Source organism: Macrobrachium rosenbergii, chromosome 25 (genome assembly GCF_040412425.1).
Source record: "Macrobrachium rosenbergii isolate ZJJX-2024 chromosome 25, ASM4041242v1, whole genome shotgun sequence".
Taxonomy (NCBI): Eukaryota; Metazoa; Arthropoda; class Malacostraca; order Decapoda; family Palaemonidae; genus Macrobrachium; species Macrobrachium rosenbergii.
In genome coordinates this window covers 28,292,932-28,314,794 of record NC_089765.1, presented here as the reverse complement: position 1 = coordinate 28,314,794, position 21,863 = coordinate 28,292,932, and the positions used below count along the sequence as shown (strand labels likewise).

General features: G+C 35.8%; 1 protein-coding gene across 1 annotated transcript in view; it reads left to right on the top strand.

Annotated features, from left to right (window-relative positions):
* Positions 1–21,634, top strand: part of LOC136852515 (transcription factor E2F5-like) — a 31,297-nt gene extending 9,663 nt beyond the window's left edge. Inside the window, exons 3-9 of the mRNA XM_067127208.1 lie at positions 1,282–1,440; positions 5,085–5,192; positions 8,799–8,960; positions 9,285–9,432; positions 9,561–9,677; positions 17,109–17,165; positions 20,361–21,634. Coding sequence (XP_066983309.1) covers positions 1,282–1,440; positions 5,085–5,192; positions 8,799–8,960; positions 9,285–9,432; positions 9,561–9,677; positions 17,109–17,165; positions 20,361–20,491 — 882 coding nt within the window. The 3' untranslated portion in view covers positions 20,492–21,634. The remainder of the gene's footprint in view (positions 1–1,281; positions 1,441–5,084; positions 5,193–8,798; positions 8,961–9,284; positions 9,433–9,560; positions 9,678–17,108; positions 17,166–20,360) is intronic.
* The last annotated feature ends 229 nt before the right edge of the window (positions 21,635–21,863 follow it).

The following is a 21,863-nucleotide window of genomic DNA, read 5'->3' as shown; positions in this document are numbered from 1 at the left end:
GCAGTCTGGGTATGGAACCTAAGGCGGATCCCCTGCTGTCTCTGAAACTGGCTGAGTTGTTCCATCAGAAAGTTTCATCTAAAAGTTCTTCCTCTTTTCTTCCCTAATTTATGAGAACAAAAGAGAATGACGTCCTGCAAAACAAGGCAATTGCCAGATTTAACGCCATCTTCCATTAGAGACCCACATAAAAAGAGTGATTTCCTCAGGTAACATTGTATTAACTACTTTGGAATTATAGTTGTTTTGCTTGCTCAGCTTTCTGCATTACGGAGGTAATGTCTTTATCGGAAATGGTTATAGCAGCCATAGACGAAATAGCAAGAGACTGTTTCCACTCTTCCTCAAGAGAAACAATACTTGAGGAACATTTTGTTGTATTTTGTGGGCTGCTAAGATAGAGCAGTTTCAGACTCCCTCAGGGAGTCAGTACACTCCTTTTCTGATGTGGTTGTCAGGTGTAGGGAACAATTGTGTTCTTGTTTGGCTCCCTCTGTCTTTTTGACTCATAAGCTGACTTTTTTGCTCATCACCCCATGCATTCTTTACTGGATGCCTCAGCATTAGGTATGATAGTGCAAGAGGTTGACAAAGTGGAAACCAGATGTTTGTTGTGTCATTCTCAAACTTTTAGACATGCACAACCACTGCAGCAGCAGTTCTTCCTTCTCTTCCTCCATCATTTAATGACTTGTATATTATGAAAAATAAACCATAGTACTGCTTGTGTATTGTGTGGTATAGTACAGGGCAGTAACATGTGTATCTGATGTACATTATGACTATTTTTTAAAATTTATGAGATTTTGAATGGTTGTATACTTAATTACATTATTTTACATATTTTAAAATTTACTTTGATGTGAATATGCATTTTTATATTTTTACGCGACTTAATTTTGATGGGTTTTTAATATTTTTTGCCAGCCAACATACAGTTACATAAACTAATATCAGTTTAATTTTATGCTTTCCTTTATTTATTAAAAACTACTGTAAAGTCAAAACAATGTATGGGGAGGTATACTGTATGGTTTTAATTTATGCATTTTTGCTAAGTTATTTTGATTTTAATAGATATATTAATATTTCCCCATTTTTACCTGAGTCCATATTAAGTAACTTCCAGGATATGTATGGCTACTGAAGGTTAGAATTTTGTCCTTGGGACATTTTGTTTAGTGAATATATTTCATATGAATCAGAGATGCATTTGTGCTTTTATATAGTTCAAGAGTCAAAATTTCATCCTAATGTCAGGTAATAAAACTTGTATTTCAGTATGTGCTGCAGAGTATAAAGAATATAACTGAAGATATGGGCAACCATAAGATGGCATATGTTACACACTATGACATATGTAGTTGTTTTGAAGGAGATACGTTATTAGCAATTCAGGCACCCTCTGGTACGCAATTAGGGGTTCCAACACCTCAAATGGTAAGCATTCAGTCCCAAACTTTTTTTTTTTTTCTTTTTAGTGATTTTGTTATACATCTCTGAAATGTCGTACCAATAGTTTTGAGAAATGGTGATTTTTCTTGCAGGAATACAAACCATAGCCTTTAAGAAGGAGTATTACTCAGCTTGAGCTGGAACAGCTGTTGAAACATGATGATGTGTATGCTCATGATTGTAAGGACCTTTGGGCAGAGCCTAGTTCATCTAGAACTCCTGATGTACAAGTACATAATCCCTGGATCATGTGCATGCAATTTAGTGTTTGTGTGAAAGATTGCCACACAATGATACAGCTGGGTATCATGTCAAGCGGAGGGCATGTGATCATGTAGGCTTTCATGATGTTCCTGGTTTGTCCAAGACTCCTTGTGTGTATGTGCAGATAGTAAACATGAGTGTTCATATGTAGCAACTACTGCTTAGCCAGTGATACAAAAGTGAGCATGGTTTCAGATGTCAGCCTTTCTTATGAGAGAGGATCTAACACATGCTTTGGAGAAGCTGTTAGGTCATGAGCTTCAGAACTTCTTCAAGTGATTGTAGGGCCCATTTGTTAGGCTTATGATCTCTGGGAAGCAACCACTGCTCCTTTGTTGAACCCATCTTATTGTAGAGCTTACTCTAGGGTGCATTCCAGAGAGAGGGAGTTATTCTGGTGTTGTAGTCACTGCGTGGTTGTGGTAATATGGATCAGGTTCACAGTCTGATCTGCAGATCAGAAGGTTCTCAGCTATGTGGTAGATCAAGCAAGCTACTCCTATTGTTGACATGCCTGAAGATACATTGATTGCTGCCTTTGAAGTTGCTTGATCAGTTTGCAAACTTACAGATGAAATCCTCTGGAGAAATCCCAAGGAAAGATATTTCTTTGTTATGGAATCAGGAGCCATGGCCTCCTTCCAGGCAGTGTAATTGTTCAACCTTCAGGTGAACATGCTTGCTGATTTTGTTATCATTTAACTTTCCTCCACAGGTGAGAGAACAAAGTTCTCCTATATATCACGTAAAGGCAGACTTAGTCATGTGAAAACTTGTCCTTTTGACTACATTCTTCTCCAGACAAGGTGCAGCTGAGAGTAGTCTGGCTAAGGCAAATGGCTGTCTTGGGTTCCTTTTATGTTTTCCTAAGAGTAAAGAAGAAGCATTTCGATAACTGAAACACATAGATCCATTGTGCAGTCTCCTTCAAGCCTCCGGGGCATTGAAGGGTACTGAAGCTAAGCCTTTGTAGGTGACCTTGCCGTCTATCTGGCATTGTTTAGGCTCAGACCTTCTCAAAACCGTAGCAAGAAACTTAGGTTTCTCCTTAGCAAAAGAGCATTTTTGACACCTCCCCTTCAGCTGTGTTCTGAGGTGGAGGCAAGGGGAAGAAGGGAAGGTAACGTTAATATAGACTGCACCCCTATCTAGCTGCTACAAACACTGATAGGCTTTGTCCTTCAGGATGGGTACAGATCACTTTTTAAGGACTAGTAACCTTTCGTCTCATAGACACCAATTCAGTTTCTGGCCTACCCTCTAGCTTGGCTCAAACTCAGGCTCTGTCAGCAGAGGTGGGGGCAGTGCTGGAGAAGAATGCATTAGAAGTTGTAGCCCACCTGTGTTTTTCTATACGCTTTTATTTAGCTTGCTTTTTTGTCTGTTTGTCCGGATCAAATCGTGTAACTCAATTTTCAACTCGTTCCCTTTGTCTGATGGACTTGAAATTTTGCATGGTAAGCCAGTCCTGTTGACAATACAACCATACATGATCAGTAGATCAGCAGTGACCTCTCCCAGTATCTCAGGATTTGTATGAAACTTCGGATTTTTCAAATCTTTTGTGACTTGGTAGAGTAAGTTAATAACACTACAGATTTTTCAAACCTTCTTTGGCTCGATTTCATTAGCTACGATCATAAATCGGTTACAGTTTTTGTCAAAACTAAAAAGTATAAAATAAAAAAAAATTTTAAACGCCTTTATTAAAATGCAGAGAAGACTAAAAAATAATTTTTTGGATTTTCTTTCAGTTAATCATGTGTACAAAAATAAAAGTGTGGGTGCCAAACATGGAAAGAAATACTACAAGAAATAAGAAAAATATTATATATTTCTTTTCTTGTAGTATTTCCTTCTGTGTTTGGTGCCAATGCTTTTATTTTTGTAGACATGGTTAGTTGTAAGAAAATCTTGTTGTCTCAAACTATTTTTTACTTTTTAGCGCATTTTAATAAAAGCGTGTTTAAAATTTTTTTTATTATTATTTTGTTAAAGAGAATGGCAGCATCAGTGGAATTGATTTTATATATGGTCTTCTCAATTCTTCTTATTATTTTCTTTTCATCATGGCTGATACTTGCTAATAAATGGCCGATGTTCATTGTCTGAATAAGGAATTGGTTAAATTAGTTAAAAAATGGCTTCTGATCGCCGCAGGGTTTGCCAATTGTAGAATCTGGAAATCAGGATTTGTCGTATTCTCGGGTGTAGAATCATCTTCATCGATGTTCTAGGGGCATAGCGGAATTCTAATGTTTCCAGCCATGTCATCGGTTCATTCTCAAGGAAGGGTGGACAGGTTCTGGTTGGAATGGGGTCGTTAGTCGGTATTTATAGTGTCCTGGGTACTCTGTGTTGCAAGAGTCGAATTTTCATTGGCTGGGTCAGGGGATTAAGTCCCTGAGGGAAACCGTTTCCCAAAGGTCAATGCTCGTGTGCGGACGTTGGAGAGTGGGAGGGGAGTATTGGGAAGGTCACTGCCAGTAGATGTGGCACCACCTGATTGGTCCGTTCGTTTGGCTCAGGGGTGCTAGCAGGCAGCGCCCTACACGCCACTGTCGGGAGGAGGGAAGTCTCTTGCGTGGTGTTGAGGCTAGATCTCTCCTTTCTGATCAGTAGGGCCTCCAGGAGGTGGAGGCAATGGTGGTCTGCCACCTTATCCATAATTCTGATATTAGGAATTATGTCCTTTTGGGTTATTCTGATATTGTGAGTGTTTATGGCATGATTATGGATGGCACCTTCCTGAGCGTGGCAGGAGATCCTCTTGGAAAAGCTCATCGCTCAGGATAGTGCCATCGATAATCATGGGGAAAAGGGTCCATGCATGTCAACCTTTTAAGTAATTTACCATAAAGCAGAACATACTGGTGTCCATGACAGTAGCAAATATCCATACACACCATATTCAGTTTCTCTTGCTCTGATACTCATGCACAGTTTATGGCAAATTTATTAAAGAAAATCTTTCGTTGAAGACTGTTTTCATCATCAGCATCTCAAAGGGTTAACTGCTGGGAACTAGGGGCCCACATGTGCATGCCCAAGGCTATTGAATTTCTTCTTGTATATCTTAAACTGTAGATAGAAGTGTTGGAGGATAATTAAAGAACAGGAATCTGGCTAATGTAAGAAATTGTTGTGTGAAAAATATTGTTTTTAAAAAATTAGAATTTTGTTGTTCAATTTGCTTTGGTGGTTATTTTTACCTTGCTGTATATACACTTATTTTCCTCTGTATAATATTTAGGTCTCTGTAACTTATGCTTTTATGTATGTATGTAAATAAATACTGTACTATTAAAAAATAAAAAGGGGAAAAATGTGATGATTGAAATTATGTTTTCTCAACTTTTTGGCAGATGAACGGTGATAAAAAATACCAGATTCACCTGAAGTCAGAAAGCGGACCAATTTATGTCCTTTTAGTCAATCCAGAGCAAGAGCATAACCCGCCATTGGTTGTACAGGTAAAGTTGTTTGTGCTGTTAAAAAAGGCTAGTATTTTCTAATATTTTGCCTTTTATTGTTTATTGTTAACAATAACTAACAAGCTTGTGCTTTTGAAATATTTTGTTCAGTGGTATTTATATTTTTGTAATGTCCACATTTTGAGGGGAGAGTGGTTACTGGAGCACTCTTATATTTGTGTAGATCATGATTATTAAACAGGTTGTGTTGTGGAATAATGGAAGCGGACAGTAACAGATTGAAACATTAAACCAACTGTTGGTTTGTGGTGGTGTTCATTCCAGAAATAATACTGCATTGAAATATCTTGTCTTCAAATTGTTCAACCTTGTCTAACCCATGGGTATTTGATGACTAACCCATATGACCCAATCATGATTGCAGAAAATTCTGAATAAAATCCAGATGAAACATATCTATAAAGATTGGTTAATTTTCAAACAAAGTATCAAAATATATTAAGTTTTGGAAGCCAGACCATGAGGAAGTAGTGTCAGAGTCATCAGCATTTTTAGTGTATTCAGTTATGGAAATTTTTATGACCTAATTATTTGGATACTTATCTACTGTCAAAGTTGACTTGAAGGAACAGTGTCAAGTTACTGAAGACATGGAGCAAGAGCCGTGGTTCATTTCTGTAGTCTTGGGGAACAAATCATACAACCACTACTTGACTTATATTTATTTCTTAATAGTTTTATTTACAAAAATTTTACAGGCAGCACAGGTTAACTATGTAGACAGTAATTCACTGAACCAATCCCTGCCTAACCAGAACCTAACTTACAGTCAGTCAATTAGTTTTCTACTATTTGGTTTATAATGATCATCATACTTAGGCAGCCTGACAATACTTCTATATAAATTACTGCTTACAACAGTCTTATGATAACCCCTTTTAGTGATATGAATGGTTCACAATGCAAACAATGCACATCATGACTAACATACTAGTATCCAATTTCTTCATATTCTTTGCATATTCACACAAATTACAGTGATTGTTTCCAGTTTGGATGTGCAGTACGTCAGTTTTAAAAGAATTTGGAACTGTAATATTAATTTCTTTACATGACAGTTTTCAATTTTATGCAGGCCTCTAGTTCAGTGTCAACACCAAACTGCCTATAAGGTTATCAGTCTTACTACTAAACTCTGGGTACTCACAACACCTGCTGTCACTTTCTGTTGTCTTTTCTTATTAAAGCCAAACACCACTCCAAAGAGAAAACACTCTCAAACATTCCATCAAAGTAATAATACATAGTACTCCCTGCTTTATCTATATTTTATGCTATTCACAGTAATATTTTTATTTTATTTCCTCATTTTTCCTTTTTACAACCCAAAAGATAAATGCAATCGTGTGTAGGGTACAAGAGAGAGGAGAATGGAGACGAAATATCAACGGTTGTAAAGAACCTTTTTTACTGTTAGGATATGTATGATCATCATACTTAGTCAACTAAACTTGTAATGCAGTGCTGTATGGTAAATCAAGCAAAGCAAAAATGAAAAATGGCAAACGTGATACAGTAACAGGCTAAGAAACACACAAATGCACACTCTATGTAGAGACTTGTAAGAGCTCATTTTGTGTTATGGTTATGATTTTTTATTTTTATTTTTACTGTATTTTCTCACTTTTTATTATTACAACCCAAAAGATGAATGCAATCGTATGTGTAGGGTATGAGAGAGAGAGAGAAACAACAACTTGGATGAAATATCAACTGTGATAAAATATTCTTTTGTGTACTGTTACGATATGTGATAATTGTACTTAGAGTCAACTAAATTTGTAATGAAATACTGTATGGTAAGTCAAAATCAAAAAAGAAAAATGGCAAACATGACACCACGCTAAGAAACAAACACACGAATGCACCCACTGTAGAGACAGTAACAAAGCTTCTGTGATGTGAGGTGACATAAAAATCAGTAATTCCAATAAAACAGAAAATAATCAACTACTTTTTTGTAGTGGTCTTAAAATGAATTTGATTTGAACAGTCGTCATTGAGAAATGCCATGTGTACTAAAGATGTAAACACAGGGTAATACACAAACAATTTGTATGTTACAAAGTGAATGAACTTCGTTTTTGGTAGATTGTACTAGGCTACCGTTTCAAACAAGATTACCAAACTTATGGCTTTGCAACAATTCATAACCATCTCTTATAATTAACAACCACTTCCCAAAACACTGACATAACATATAGTATGTTAGTTTACCTTTGTATACCTGTTTTACATTTATATACAAATAAAAATAATTTCAATAATACATTCGTTTCTTTCAGCAACAAAGAAATTATTCTTCTAATTCTTTTGCTAGTAGGCTCAATCAGCCGATTCTGAGAACATAAACATTGGTCATTGCAAATGGTGACCGATTGGTTTTTTATACATATTATGATGATGATATATGATAATACAGTATGAATGGATTCAGTAAGTAAAATATCAGTTTCATTACCATTACCTTTACCTTAAATACAGCTGTAATAGCGTATTTGACTTGTGCAATTGGATACTGTGAGTTTTAACACCTAGCCTGGGCCAATAGTTTACACATACACAGTTTGTATCTTGTGTATTGTAATAGAATATAGTAAAAACTGATTAGAAAGTTGCTGTATAAAATACATTAATGATGATAAAACTGTGTTAGGCTGTTGGTAAACAGATAGGCTCCTTACTTACTGAACTGTGTCGTTTACGAGAGAGAAAAAAAGAAGGGGGTTACATTTTTTCAGTGTATTTATGCAGAATATTTTGTTACACATATGGGGAAAAAGGTAGATATTTGCCTGTTGCATAAAGTTTTCAGCTCATAGTTTGATGGTTGCTTATAAGCATGTTGAGTGTATACAGTTAAGTGGTACTGACAAGGTTAGGAAGGGTACAGAGTTGCCCTTGAACACCCCTAGATTTTGTTACGTGCCCTTATCCGACAGACCCTTGGCTCTATTAATCTGGGTAATTGAAGGGTTACTTGTGTATATGAATTAGAATGTGTATCTTTTCTATAAATTCTGAACAGATTACAAGTGTGCCCGAGAGAGGCAATGCTTTTCATTTTCTATGATTACCTCTGGGATGCCAGATGAACCTTATGAGTGATGCTGCTCTACCCTCCACAATAAGCTTTTTGGTTTTTAAAATTTCAGATCAGGGATTGTAAACCTGTTTTTTTTTTTTTTTTTTTTTTTTTTTTTTTTTTTTTTTTTTTTTCTGAATATGCCCAGTTAAAATGGGGGTGCATGTAATATACAGAGCATCTTATATGCCTTCCAGTTTGATATATAGTGAATTCCATGATACCAAGTTCCAGAAACTTGCAACCATTTCCATATTACATGGAGAGTATAAAGATAGCACATTTATGCTGTGAGAGTATGTACTACGTGTCTTTTGTACCGAAGATTGTTCAGTCTGTGTACATTGAAGGACATGAATGTAGGTAGGTATATGATTGATGGGTTTGTATGAAAAATAACTTCTGTTGTGTTATAAAAGCTCTAATTGGGTTTCATAATTTACAAATACTAATAACCAGGTGAACAGAAAATGTGAATGGCTTTCCTAATATCTTTATAGGTTCCACCTCCAGCCATCCCATTAAAACAAGAAAATGCCCCAAAAGGCATCAAAAGAACTGCCTCTCCAATACCTAATTTGCCTACGTCACGTAACCGTAACACCCCACAGAAAGGCACCACGGCCCACACACCTCCTGCACGTAGTCCATCACACCCTGAGGTAAATTTCAAGTAATACAAGCTGATTTTATGCTTTTAAGCAGAGGTTTGTTTTTCATATATCTAATAATTATATGCTAATGTATGTAACATCATGACTTACATTCACATACTGTATTTGCATTTTTAGTTTATTTATTATTGTAATAGCATAGCCTTTTTGCTGATTTTTTGTGTTTCATTATAGTTAAACTAATAAATACAAATAATATTTAGAAAGAATATTTTAGTTATTTTAAACTCATGAATGTAAGTACAGTAATTAACTAATAAAAGAAATTTCCACTTTTCAAGAAGATTATATTATGTACATGTCTGTTTTTAGGGTGGAGATGTTGCAGAAACGGTATCAGTATCTAGGCGTGTCCCACGGAAAGCATCAGCGGGAGTAAGTAGTGTTACTGAAGCGTTAGCACCTAGGAGAGCTCGCAAGAGACAAGAGCAAGCAGTATCATCATTGGTGTCACAGCCATGTAAGCATATACATGAATTTCATATAGCTTAGCCAGAAGGGTTGGCTCTTTATTGATGATACTGAAATATTTTGTTTATTGAACTGGTAAGTGTAAGGTTGAATTAAAAGAATTTTTTCCCTTAACAGTTGATGCTGTCATTAAGCAAGAGAAACTAGATGAAATGGTTCCATCAGTAGTCAGTATCAAACAGGAACAGTTAGAAGAGTCGCTGACATCTAATCCAATGTTATCACATTCAGGAGGTAGGTTTTTTATTACACTGGTTTTTATTTATTTATTTTTTTGTTGTTGTGCAGTAGACCTTGTCATTTCTACAATCAACATGAGCTCCAGGAGGGCTTACTGAATACAGGCTCACTGGTCAAAATTTAGTCAGAGCTACTGATGTATCGCCCACTCTGTCCACTATATTTGCCAATTACAGTATTAGTTTCAACCTGTTGCTCATTAAGACTTTTGTTTTACCTTGAACTGTGGTTCCAAATACATTAGTGGAAATGTCCAGATAAGAAAAAACACACCATGAAAAAAAAAAAGTAACTTCGTATTCTTATTCCCCCTACTTTGTCAATACCACACAACCATATACGCTAATTATGCTTATAAACAACACAAAAAACACTGTAGAGTACTGCACGCGCCAAAAATGCTTTCAAGGGCCATACTTGAATGGTAATTTTTTTAATAAAGAATAACTCAGAGAAGGAAAAGCGAAGACTAGCAAACAGCAACATGATGCATATGTGTACATATACAAATGCTGTTGTTATATTGAACAAGTGGCTACCATTTTCTACTACATTTTGGTACCTCCACATTGAAAATCTGCTAAACATTTCTGTCAAATATGTGTATTTTAAAGATGAATTATAGCAACATTATTTTGTGTAGCATACAAAAATTTATGAAATCTTTACTTCATCCAAAACACATCATAGGCTACAAGAGCTTAGGCTATCGTAAATCATTTTTAGAACCCTTTGGTAAATATGTAATGCACTACTGTATATTTACTGATTAACTTACTTATATTTATTACATTCCATAAAGGAATACTAACTATCATGTACTGTATATCAGTCTCATACTTTGAATATGAGCAACTTACAGAAACAAAGTGACATATGCAGGGTTCTCAAAGGTATGAAAATCAACCTGTGAATACTCATAAGATTTAGAGAAAGGAAAAACTCCAATTGACCTTACCTTAGAAAAGTTTACATTTCACATTTGACTCAGTTGATTACAAGAGCTTTAAACCCTACAGAGACAGACAGACGGATACTATGAAATTTTTTACAAATTACAAGTGAAAAAACAGCAAACAAGATCTAATACTACCTAATTGTTTTATCATGTCTTGGAAACTTGGACATGCAGTACCTATTGCCCCAAAATGCAGTCTAACAGTTACAGCTGAACAAAAAGTCAACTAGAACTAAATACAATACCTAGTCTTTTGTTGTTTCACAGGGACAGACAGTATCTTCAAGTAGTTATGCACTTCTGTGAGCAATGTCTCCCTCTCATGTTGTTATTTTTATTGGTTTTTTATCATTTTATGCAGTGAAAATTAGAAACAAAGCACAAAAACATTAAAAAATGAGAAATGATAGTCTCTCTCTTGTAACAGGTGAATAGTCGCTGTAGTGAAATGAAAAATGCTGAAGCATTATATGATATTGTTGTGATGTTTTTGCTTGTGAACTTTATGATTATATACTGTGTAGTGCTAAATGTGCATTAGCCAGGACTGGAAGCAATGATGTAGCATTATCATTAACTGATTGTTATTTTAGTAAGGTATCGCTAGAGAGATCATCAAAATCAGGAAAAATGACCAGCCATGGTTTGATATTACATGTAGACATGCTGAACATAAACAGACCAGATTCAGTGCATAAAGATGGAATCGTTCACATGAAATTTACACCATTTTAGTTGTATCTCACCTTTTCTACAATAACTCAGTCTCATTTGTTGGACCAAATTGGCATCTACCAATTTTGGTTCAGGTTCGTCTTCCATCTCCCCACTACTAACATATGATGGTAGATTGGTAACTGGCCCTAAGGGAAAGGCTGAACTGCTTCATTAAGCTTTTGAGGGAAAGCAATCAGCTGAGGATGACCGTCTCCGTGATACTTGTTATCCTGAACCTATTCTGACAAAATCTGCATTTTGCCCTTTCTCTGTAGTGGGGTATTGCCATCAGTGCACCTCACGTGGTGCACTGTAGGCATTACTAAAGGTTGTTTGCGGCATCCCTTTGGCCCCTAGTTGCACCACATTTATGCCTTTTTCTTTACCTCTATTCCCCTTTCCTTTCTTCCAGCTTGCTGTCAACTACTGTCTCATTTCATTATAGGCACTGAATGACTGAAACTGCTCAGTGCTTGGCTTTATCGCCAAGTTTCATAAATCAAATCAAGCACTTTGCTCTTGGGATGCTAAGAAAGTTCTTGATGACCTTGATAGCTGGGATGGAAAAGAGACTGATGGTTTCTTCCATTTGTTTTTTAAAATGGCATCTAGCATGTTGTCCCCCAAGATCTACAGATTTTTGTTGACATGGTATCTTCTCTGGTGAGTGCAAGATTATTAATACAGTGTATGTTCCAAAGAGTGGCTTATCTGCAGACTGCTGGAACTATAGGCCAATTTCTATTCTCCCAGTGCTCTCCAGAGTTGTATGAAAAACTTATTTTTAAGCCACTATGCAAGTATCTAGATTCTTAGAATCTTAGAGTTAGCTAATAGTCAATATGTATATAGGAAGCAGTTAGGCACCTACAATGTTTTGTAAGATTTGACATTCCATTTGCAAGAGAACCTTGATTAGGGTTTTGCGTGTAGTAATTCAAATAGATTTTAGTGGTCTGCTTTCAATTTAGTAAGTCATATGGCACTTTTAAACTTTAGAATCTTGGAGTGGATGGATATATTTTTGGATTGCTTCATGGTTTCTTTACTGGTAGGCAGCAGGAAGTTGCTGTTGATGGCATCTTAAGCAAACCAAGATATATTGTGTAAGGTCTTCCACAGGGTAGTGTACTTGGTCCACTGTTATTTATAGTGTATAGAGGTGATATAGCTGCTGCCATCCTAAAACATATCCACCCACTCCAAGATTCTGAAGTTTATAAATAATTGGCTTGTGATTTACAAAATCAGAAGCAGCACTAAAATCTATTTGAATTACAATGCACTCAAAACCCTTATCAAGGTTCTCTTGCAAATGGCATGTCAAGTCTAAAAGAGCATGGCACATACCTAACTGCTTTTTACGTGCATTTTGACTATCAGCTAACAATTCTTTAGATTCTGCATACTTACATAGTGATTTAAAAATAAGTTTTTCAGGAACTTTTGAGAGCACAGGGAGAATAGAAATTGGCCTGTAGTTACTGCAGTCTGGAGATATGCCAGTCTTTAGAACAGGCACTGTATCGCTAAGCTGGCGCTCATCCTCAAAGATACTACATCGACTTAAAAATCTATAGAATCTACTACTAATCTTAGGAGAAACACACTAGATACTTTTAAAAAAAAAAAAATAAAGTGAAGACACCCTCAGGGCCTTTACCCCAGCTGTCAATATTATCCAGAATTTTTTTTTAACATCCCTAGAGCAAAATGCAAATTTTGTAAAGATCGATGATGCCAATTTGGTACGCCACAGATGAGGCTGAGTAATTCCCTCAAGTTTCCTCTTCAAGGAATTACTGTAATTTCTCTTGGCTGTATGGTAAGTTCTAAACGCATCACAGCGAGACTCAACAATAAGTGTAATTTTCATTTAAACAATTTTGTCTCCATGTGTTGAATTTGGTCTGTTTGTCATGGTAAGCTCGTCTACATGTATCATCATAACATGGCAGGTCATTTGTCCTGAATTTGATGACTTTTCTAGGGACATAACTTATTAAAAATAGCCATCAGCATTTCATTTAACTTCTTGGGATCAGGATGAGATATAGCATCCTAAATATTAAGTGCCAGACAAGTTTCAGTAATGCATTCCCAATTGGCTCTAGATTTCATCTAGACCTCTTTTCCAGTGATAGCATTAGGAATATACTGATTGACAGATATGTCCATCTCAGTGGTGCAATGATCAGAAGTGCCTCTATGTTCACAGACCTTCCTTGGACTTCACAATACTGGAACATTGTGAATATGAGGTCTAATCTATTACCAGAAATATGCATGGGTTCCTCAGTTACCTGGACAAAATCGGAGGATACCAGAACTCAGAGCAGGCCTGCCAGTTGATCTGTGAAATTTGAATTCAGCCACTCGCTGTGCTTCACATTAGTCTCACAAATGGCAAATGAAGCTTTTGAATCCTGTAACTGAGCCTTACTAATCCTTTCCAAGAGACAGTCATATAGAATCATCGATATTTGGATTGGGTAAACAGCAAATATGTACACAGTGTAGAACTATTGAAATTTTGAAAACTAAGAATGTCTTGGCAACTACACTCCAAATTTTTTTTTACAATAAATAGGTCATCTGGACTTAATGTATACAGCCATACCTTATGCATGTGGGATGTTGCAACAGTAAACAAAATCAGGGCCATCAAATTTTGTGATTAAAAACTCAGCCTTTAACTTCTTATTACTTTCAGGAGTCTCACATAAAAACATCAAATTGTATGTATGGGCACAACTCTGGAGATCAAGAAAATTTGACCTTAAGCCTTGAATAGTTGAATAAAGTACTTTGCAATTTTTCTTACTGTAATGAGTAACAGTCCCCAGGATTCAACTCATTGTCTCCCAAAAGAATTAAGTTTAACAACATAAAATCTGTAGCAAAACTAACAGACTCATAACAACAGTAATACTGTAAAAATCAACAGTACAATAAACAACAACAGTACTGGGTATTTACATTTTTTACAGAAATTCATAACTACTTTGGGGGAGGACAGTCAGGATGGATTTAGAAAATATAAAGTGCACAGAAGGAAGAGATTAGGTAAAGATGAAGGCACTGTCTTGATAATCCACAAAGCAACTTTTGCTTTCCCATCAGCCTGTCCTACACCCGTTTCATAAAAACAGGAAAGTGGACATTAAAAGGGGATAAATGCCTGATTGTACCCTCAGACAGGAAAACTCATGCCCTAGACCATGAAGGCCACAGTGCGGTGGCTATGACACACCCAAGGTTGGAGAACAAGGTTTGTATTCAGAGTAACCATCTTTTAGAAGGGTTGCCTAACAAGGCTAAAGGATCCCTCCTACCAGCTGGTTTGATTTCAGAGTGTCCTTTTCCAAGAAGAGTTGCCTGCCAAGGCAAATGAGTCTCTTCTGCCCTAACTCGTCTAGGCAGGGACTCCACACCCCGAAGTGAATGTTGCTAAGAAAAGCCTCATTAATCCATTACCCACTACTGTGGGGCCAAGCAACCGTCAAAAGTCCTGGAGGCCATCTGATTGGGAGTCTATCTGGTACATTTGTTCAGTGGTCTCAGTGAGGTAACAAGTGTAATTCTTACCCAGGAAGGAAATTTTGCTTTTGGTTTCCTGATGTCCAGGGATAACCTTGACCCCACAAGCCTCATTTTCTCCAGCCGGGGTCGAGGCTGTTTTCTCATACTTCCTGGAGTGTACAATGGGGAATACAGTGGATGGGGCCAAATCTTCCGGGTGTTTACATCATCATCAGGAATCCCTGTTGTTTCCATTCCATCTTTCCACTACCATTCGTTAGGAAGTTTGATAAGGCTTGGGTTATTCATTTAAGGTTCTCTCTCCTCAGGTGGGAACCATGCACAATAGATCTGATCCTGGTAGTCCCTGACAATGAATGCCCTTCAGGGTATTCCAGAGTTTAAGATCATATGATGAGTTGCTTGGTGGCCTTGGTTGTCATTATTTTGGGAGTGATTTAAGTCTCTTACCGAGCAGTCACAGTTTTTTAGCACTTGTCCCCTGATTTGCTGATATTTTCTCTCTTGTAGGAGTTGTCTGCTCTTCCTTTTGCCAGTTTTCGGGCCAGATTGGTTGAGCAGTTTTCCCTCACTGGGATCTCAGTGTAAGGTGTTTTTGTCCCTGCAGCCCTTTCACTTCCCCATATTTTGGTTAACTGATAGGTGATCCTGATAAAACCTCCTTGTACCATTACCAAGTTGATCCTGGATAAGCTGAACTATTGAAGTCCTTGGCAAAGAATTCAGTGTGACGGGCGACAAACCATGGTATTACTAAGGTTTTTATCCCAAATTCGTGGGATCCCCAGTTTCTTAGTTGGGCCATGCAAGTTTAGTCCACCCGGGGGTATTCAGCAAACTCATCCTCCCAGTAATATTGTTAATCTGTCATATATTAGTGATGGGTTGTGATAAAACAAACTGGATTTTTATTTTACAAAATTGGTTGTATCACACAAACCCATCGCTCATATAGCGAGCATCCACTTCCAGCCGGAGAAGAACCCTAAAAGGGTTCAGAGGTCTGGTTAAACAAATCATTTACAACTAACTAACCAACCTTGCTTATACTGTACTGTCATTTCTAGTCTGCTGAATAAGGAAGGAATTTGATGAGGGCTACCTGAGGGTCCAGGTAGTACAGAATCCATGCTGTTTTGATCCTCTGTCTGTTAGACAAAAGACTGCAGTGTGTATTTAGTATATTTTTAATGGTGCTAAAATATCTCAGTTTTAGAGGGCAGAAGCCATAAATACAACTTATGTACATTTAAAGCATATAAGTTGTATACTATGTGGAAAAAGTTATCTAGAAGCATGAATTATTTATATACTAATCTTCTCCACACCATTTATCAAATTTAAAATGGACTAAACCCATATAAAACAAGTAAAAAATGCGCTGAAGTTTCTTCAGTGCAGTTGAGTTTTCTGTACAGTGTATAATCAAGGCCATTGAAAAGAGATCTATCTTTCAGTGTTGTCGGCATAATGCTATATGAGCCGCGGCCCATGAGACACTCAGCCAGCTGTGGTGGCCTGTGTCGCGTTGCCAGAAGCATGATCATTGCTAACTTTAACCTTAAATAAATTGAAAACTAATGAGGCTAGAGGGCTGCAATTAGGTATGTTGAATGATTGGTGGGTGGATGATCAAAACACCAATTTGCAACCCTCTAGTCTCAGTATTTAAGATCTGAGGGCAGACAGAAAAAGTGTGGGCAGACAGACAGAGCCATCTCAATAGTTTTCTTTTACAAAAAACAAAACATCAGTAAACTTTTTTGTAGTGTTTGTTGATTTTTTTTTTTCCTGTCTATGTAAATATTTTTCATATTGTAGCTTCCACCTTCTAAATTAGAGGTATTTCAGCACCCATTGTAAATCTGCTTAATTTAGGTTAAGGAAATATAGAAAATGTGGCACTTTTATGAAAAAATGAGATATTCCAGCTTCTTGCCAGCATGAGTGACATGTGAACTGCAGTGATTCTGAAGCCCAAGAAGTTAACAGTATTTTTTTTATATAATTTAATTGCCCTTGCTTTCCATTCTTACATTTTAATTCCTGCTGATCACCAGTGTCTTCATACTTACAGTATGCAATTAATTTATACAAAGTTGAAATTGTAAAGGAATAGCTAGTGGCTTATTAGAAAAATTTCATGTCAGTTAGTATGTTGTAAACACAGAAGGTTCTTTGGATCTGATAGCATTATCCTTTTCCAGATGCCATGCTGCCAACACTAGGTGAAAATATTATCGAGGACTTGATATCTGCAGAAAGTAAGTTTCTCTCTCGCTCTCTCTAATATATATTAAAAAAAATCAATATTAGATGCTTTTTCTGGTTTAATTATACCTGTATTACAAGATCACTTCATAGTTTAGTAACATTTACGTCTTAAAGGGCAGCTTCAGCAAAAAACAAAATCCTGTGGATATAAATAAAAAAAATTAAGTGGAAATTTCCCTCTAAGCCTGCTCTATCTTGCAACTGTAAATTTGAACTATTCTGTTATTTTATGAATTTGAAGTGCATGTTGATGTATAGTGATTTCTCTCTATGTTAAGCTCCTCCCATTTCTTCTTGTATTTCATGTATTGCTTGTAGAATTTTTAGATGCAAAATTAGCCCCTATATATTACTAGAATATCAGGTGCCAAAAGTAGAAAAGTTGACTTATCAAAATTTGTTATCTTCTGTAGTGGTTATTTGTTGGTGTGGACTCCCAGAAGATTGAAAGCAACATGCAGATTTACTCTTATTGGATCCTATGTCTCCCAGCATATGGACTAACCCCACCTTTGTTTCATCATAAACCTGTAGCTAGGGTATTCATTGAGATGCATCCCAGTCCAAGAAATTTACTGATACATTTTTTTTTATGAATTGTGTCAAATTTTCAAATGTTCATTTTTGAATGTCTTCCATTTTAAATATAAATTAGTCCTGAAGACAACCCTGAATTGGTCATTAAAACAGCTGTTGGCTTAAGACTGAATGAATTATAGCAGTTTGGTTAATCTCTACTTGAAGGCTGGAAAAAGTACTGGAAACATTTAAAGATCAGCCAGTATATTAATGAAGCCGGATGCACATTTGGCTTCAACAATTTATTCAGGCTTATCCTCAAATGCCTCAGTACTTTTTCCAGTCCTCAAGTAGGGAAAAAGACTCTGCAGGGAAATTACACATTCTGTGTATACTTTAGCAGTTCTACTTAAGAGACACTTTTGGGGTCTGGCTTTCTTATTAATAATGGTCTGTTAATTAGAAAAGAGCCTGTTATAACGTGCTCTTGAATAATTTATTGATATCTTACAGATAACAGCAGTTCCTTTTAGTTCCTAACCTAAACTATAGTCTGTCAAAACTCTAAGATCAATAGGAAGGGGTGAATAAGTAATTTCTGTGTTGATAAATGTCACATTTTTGTGATTAAAGTGTTAACTTGGAAGTGAAAGTTTTCTTAAGCATAGTCATAAGTTGGATGTGACACTAGAAACATCTAAATTTAGATATTTTCACTGGACACCTAATTTTTTCATAAAAACAAAAAGATATGGCAAAATTTTTGGCCTCTGCTGCCAAACCTGTTTCTGTGACACATGGTTGGTATGGGGTATTTAGATTCAGCAGTCACTTTACTGGCTTAATCTTAAAACAGCTGTCTATGTAAAGAACTATCATACTCAATTGTCATTATGGTAGTACAGTGTGGAAGCCAATGCCGAAAGTACAGTAAATGACAGGTCTCAGGCAAAACCATAAACAAGGGATTAACATTAAGGGAAGGATTTAAATTGCCAAACAGATGTGGTCACATCCTAGCGATCTTCAAGTGTTTAACAGACTGTAACCAGTACTTTATAATTAACATTCAATTCAGTGGATTTATTTAAAAATGCATGGCATTTAAAATGGTAGCCAAGCAAAAAATAATGTAGATAATCAGTACAGAAGTTCTATAAGTTGAGATATTTATACAGTATATGTATATATATATTGTGCTTGAGGGGTATTTTTATGAATAAAAATGTTAAAAATTCATGTTTTTTAAATGAATGACTCAAATCTGAAAACAGTTTATGGTGTCCTGCAGGTGTACTGTATACAAGGAGCATTAATAGTATATATTTCAAGAACTTGAAACAGTTGCCCCAGGAAAAGTAGGATTTCTTAAATTGTATTAGAATGGCTTTTTTTTTAAGTGTGGTGTTACAAACCCTAGGGTCACCATCTCAGGCTTCATGGCTTAAATGGATGTGTATGAGGTCCTTAATTAGTGATAAAAACTTAATGGTTATAAATAATTAGATAGCTGGCCAGTCCCTTGAAGGAGCTTAGCATAAACAAAAATTTGCATTCAAACGCTGACTAGTTAATCACTTGTAAGCTACTTAGGAGTAAGCACATAACATTAAAAATTCATCACCTAAGCTTGAGAATAGTTTGATTCATTTCTCATAACTAGGGAATTACAGTACAAGTTACAATAACATAGAAATGTGATCTCACAGTGAGGAAACAGGTTATGAAATCATGGACTGATGAATGAGTATGTAAGGTTTCAGATGGCACAAGCTTCGCGATACTAACCTCCTTCTTGCTTTTAGGCAAGAACATGTTGTGACCGGGGGTGTTCAAAGATTTATGCGATTGAAATGAAACAAAAGCAAAAGATTCAGGCTTAATTCTAACCCTGAGGCCTTTTCTTTCTTAAGTGAAGTTCAGTACCAGACAGTTTTCAAACTCAGTATTAATTCTAATAGTCTGGCTTTACATTTATTTGATTTCAAAATCACACAGTTTGGTAAGTTTTATTGCTGCTGTAACCAGTTTCTGGAATGATCTACCCTTATGTAGTTGAGTCATTTGCTCTTTTTAGAAGTTCATAGTTGGTGCACATGCTCTCTTGTTTAGTAAGCAGGTATGTCTCACTTCATATGCTATTTATTTATCTTATTTACTTTTTATGTTTTATACCTTACTTTGTATATAGTTTATTCTTATCGTCTTTTTTTTCCTTTTACATACCAGGCTACATTCCTTATTTGTTTACTTTCTTTTTACATACCAGGCGGCTTTCTATTTTGGAGCCCTTAGGCTTGTAGCAGTCTGCTTTTTCAACAAGTGTTTTAGCTCGGTTTTTAATACAGTAATAACAACTAGTTGTAGTTGTAGTACAGTATTAATTATTATCTTGGTTTGTAATAGTAATAATGACAAAAAAACTGAATTTCATGAGTAAAGTTGATTTATTCTAGCATTGTGAAAGATCATCATCTTTCAAGTTTTGATCCTTCAGCATTTATACTCTTTTCATTTATTTCTTGAAAATTTATTGTAGTACTGTATGATTCATTTTAAATAATACAAGTATATTTATTTTGAAAGGTGAGGATCATCCTGCTAGATACAGTTGATGTAACATTTTATCAAGATATTTTTTAATTTAGATGTTCTTTTTATTTCAGTGTTTGCTCCATTGCTTCAGTTGAGTCCACCGCCATCTGACCGTGATTATATGTTTAATTTAGATGAAACTGAAGGTGTTTGTGACTTTTTTGATGTTCCCATTTTAAGTGAACTGGGTGCTGATTTATAGTAGTGATACACATAACATGATGAACTATGACACTAATCAGACAAAATACAACCAGATATGATTCTCTCTCTCTCTCTCTCTCTCTCTCTCTCTCTCTCTCTCTCTCTCTCTCTCTCTCTCTCTCTCCCAAAGTGATAAGAGTTGAAATGTGTAGCACTTCATATTGGGAGGTAATCAATTGTCAATCAACTTGTGGATTTCAGTGCCAGAAATTGTTTGCAATTATGGGAAGAATTTTCTAATCCTTCTCTGGGTTACTGTGAGGCTCAGTGTGACAAAATTGGTATTTGTTTTCATGGTGCTTGGTTTTGTAATGTATGCCAGTCACCAAAATAACCAGCAAAAAAAGATGGAACATGAAGCTCTAAATCTTTATGGAGGTCTCTCATTTATTGATTCTCGGATTTTTGTTTTTCTCATAGACATAACAGAGAAGTCTATACTTGTTTGTGGTTGAGCATTGTTGAGGTGTTTTATATAAAAAATGTCCCTAGTAGATAGGTGATATAACTGTCTGTTGTAAAGTAATCATAGAACTTAATGGTCATACCATTAAGAAAAAATAAATTAAATATAGTTTTGTAAAGTTTGATCATTTTGATTCTCTTTCAGTATGATTGTACAGTATAGGCACTTTCTCCTAATTTTTTCTCAAAAAGCAATCCCTCTCTGAAACCCAGGACAATACCATGGTTTCTAGCATCAAAAACACATTTTTTTTTCTGAAATAAGTCTCAAAATGAAGTTTATAAGTAAACTTAGTTTTAATTATTAGTACAAGTGGAAAATCAAGGAACGAAGGTAGATTATTTTACCAAAGTAAACAGCAGATATAACAGTTAAACTCAATAGTGGGAACAAAAATTTATAAGCACAAATTTTATGAGCCACACACCTAGCATGTACACCTGGACTTTGGACCAAGTCGTTTAATATATACATTTACGTGTACATAACCGTAGGTAATACTTGGCACTGCATATGGTTTTATAAGTTTTTTACAGAAATTATAGATAGTACAGAGTGTAAAAAGTACTGTACTAGTAAAGATAATGAAAGACAACACAAACATGCAAAAGGTGCAGTTAACAATTTAGGACTGCTACCTGCATTCATCCTGTGGGAAACATAAGCAGACATAATGAAAGACAGCACAAGAACTGTGTTTATGTACATGCACCCTTGTACATTTGTATTGTGTGTTGTATCTACTTATATTTTGTTCACTCAGTATCCATATGCAATGCATGCATTAGTGAAGGTTGTGTACTGCAATTAAAAATATGTTTTTAACTTTGACCTTATATATATATATGTGTGTATATATATATATATATATATATATATATATATATATATATATATATATATA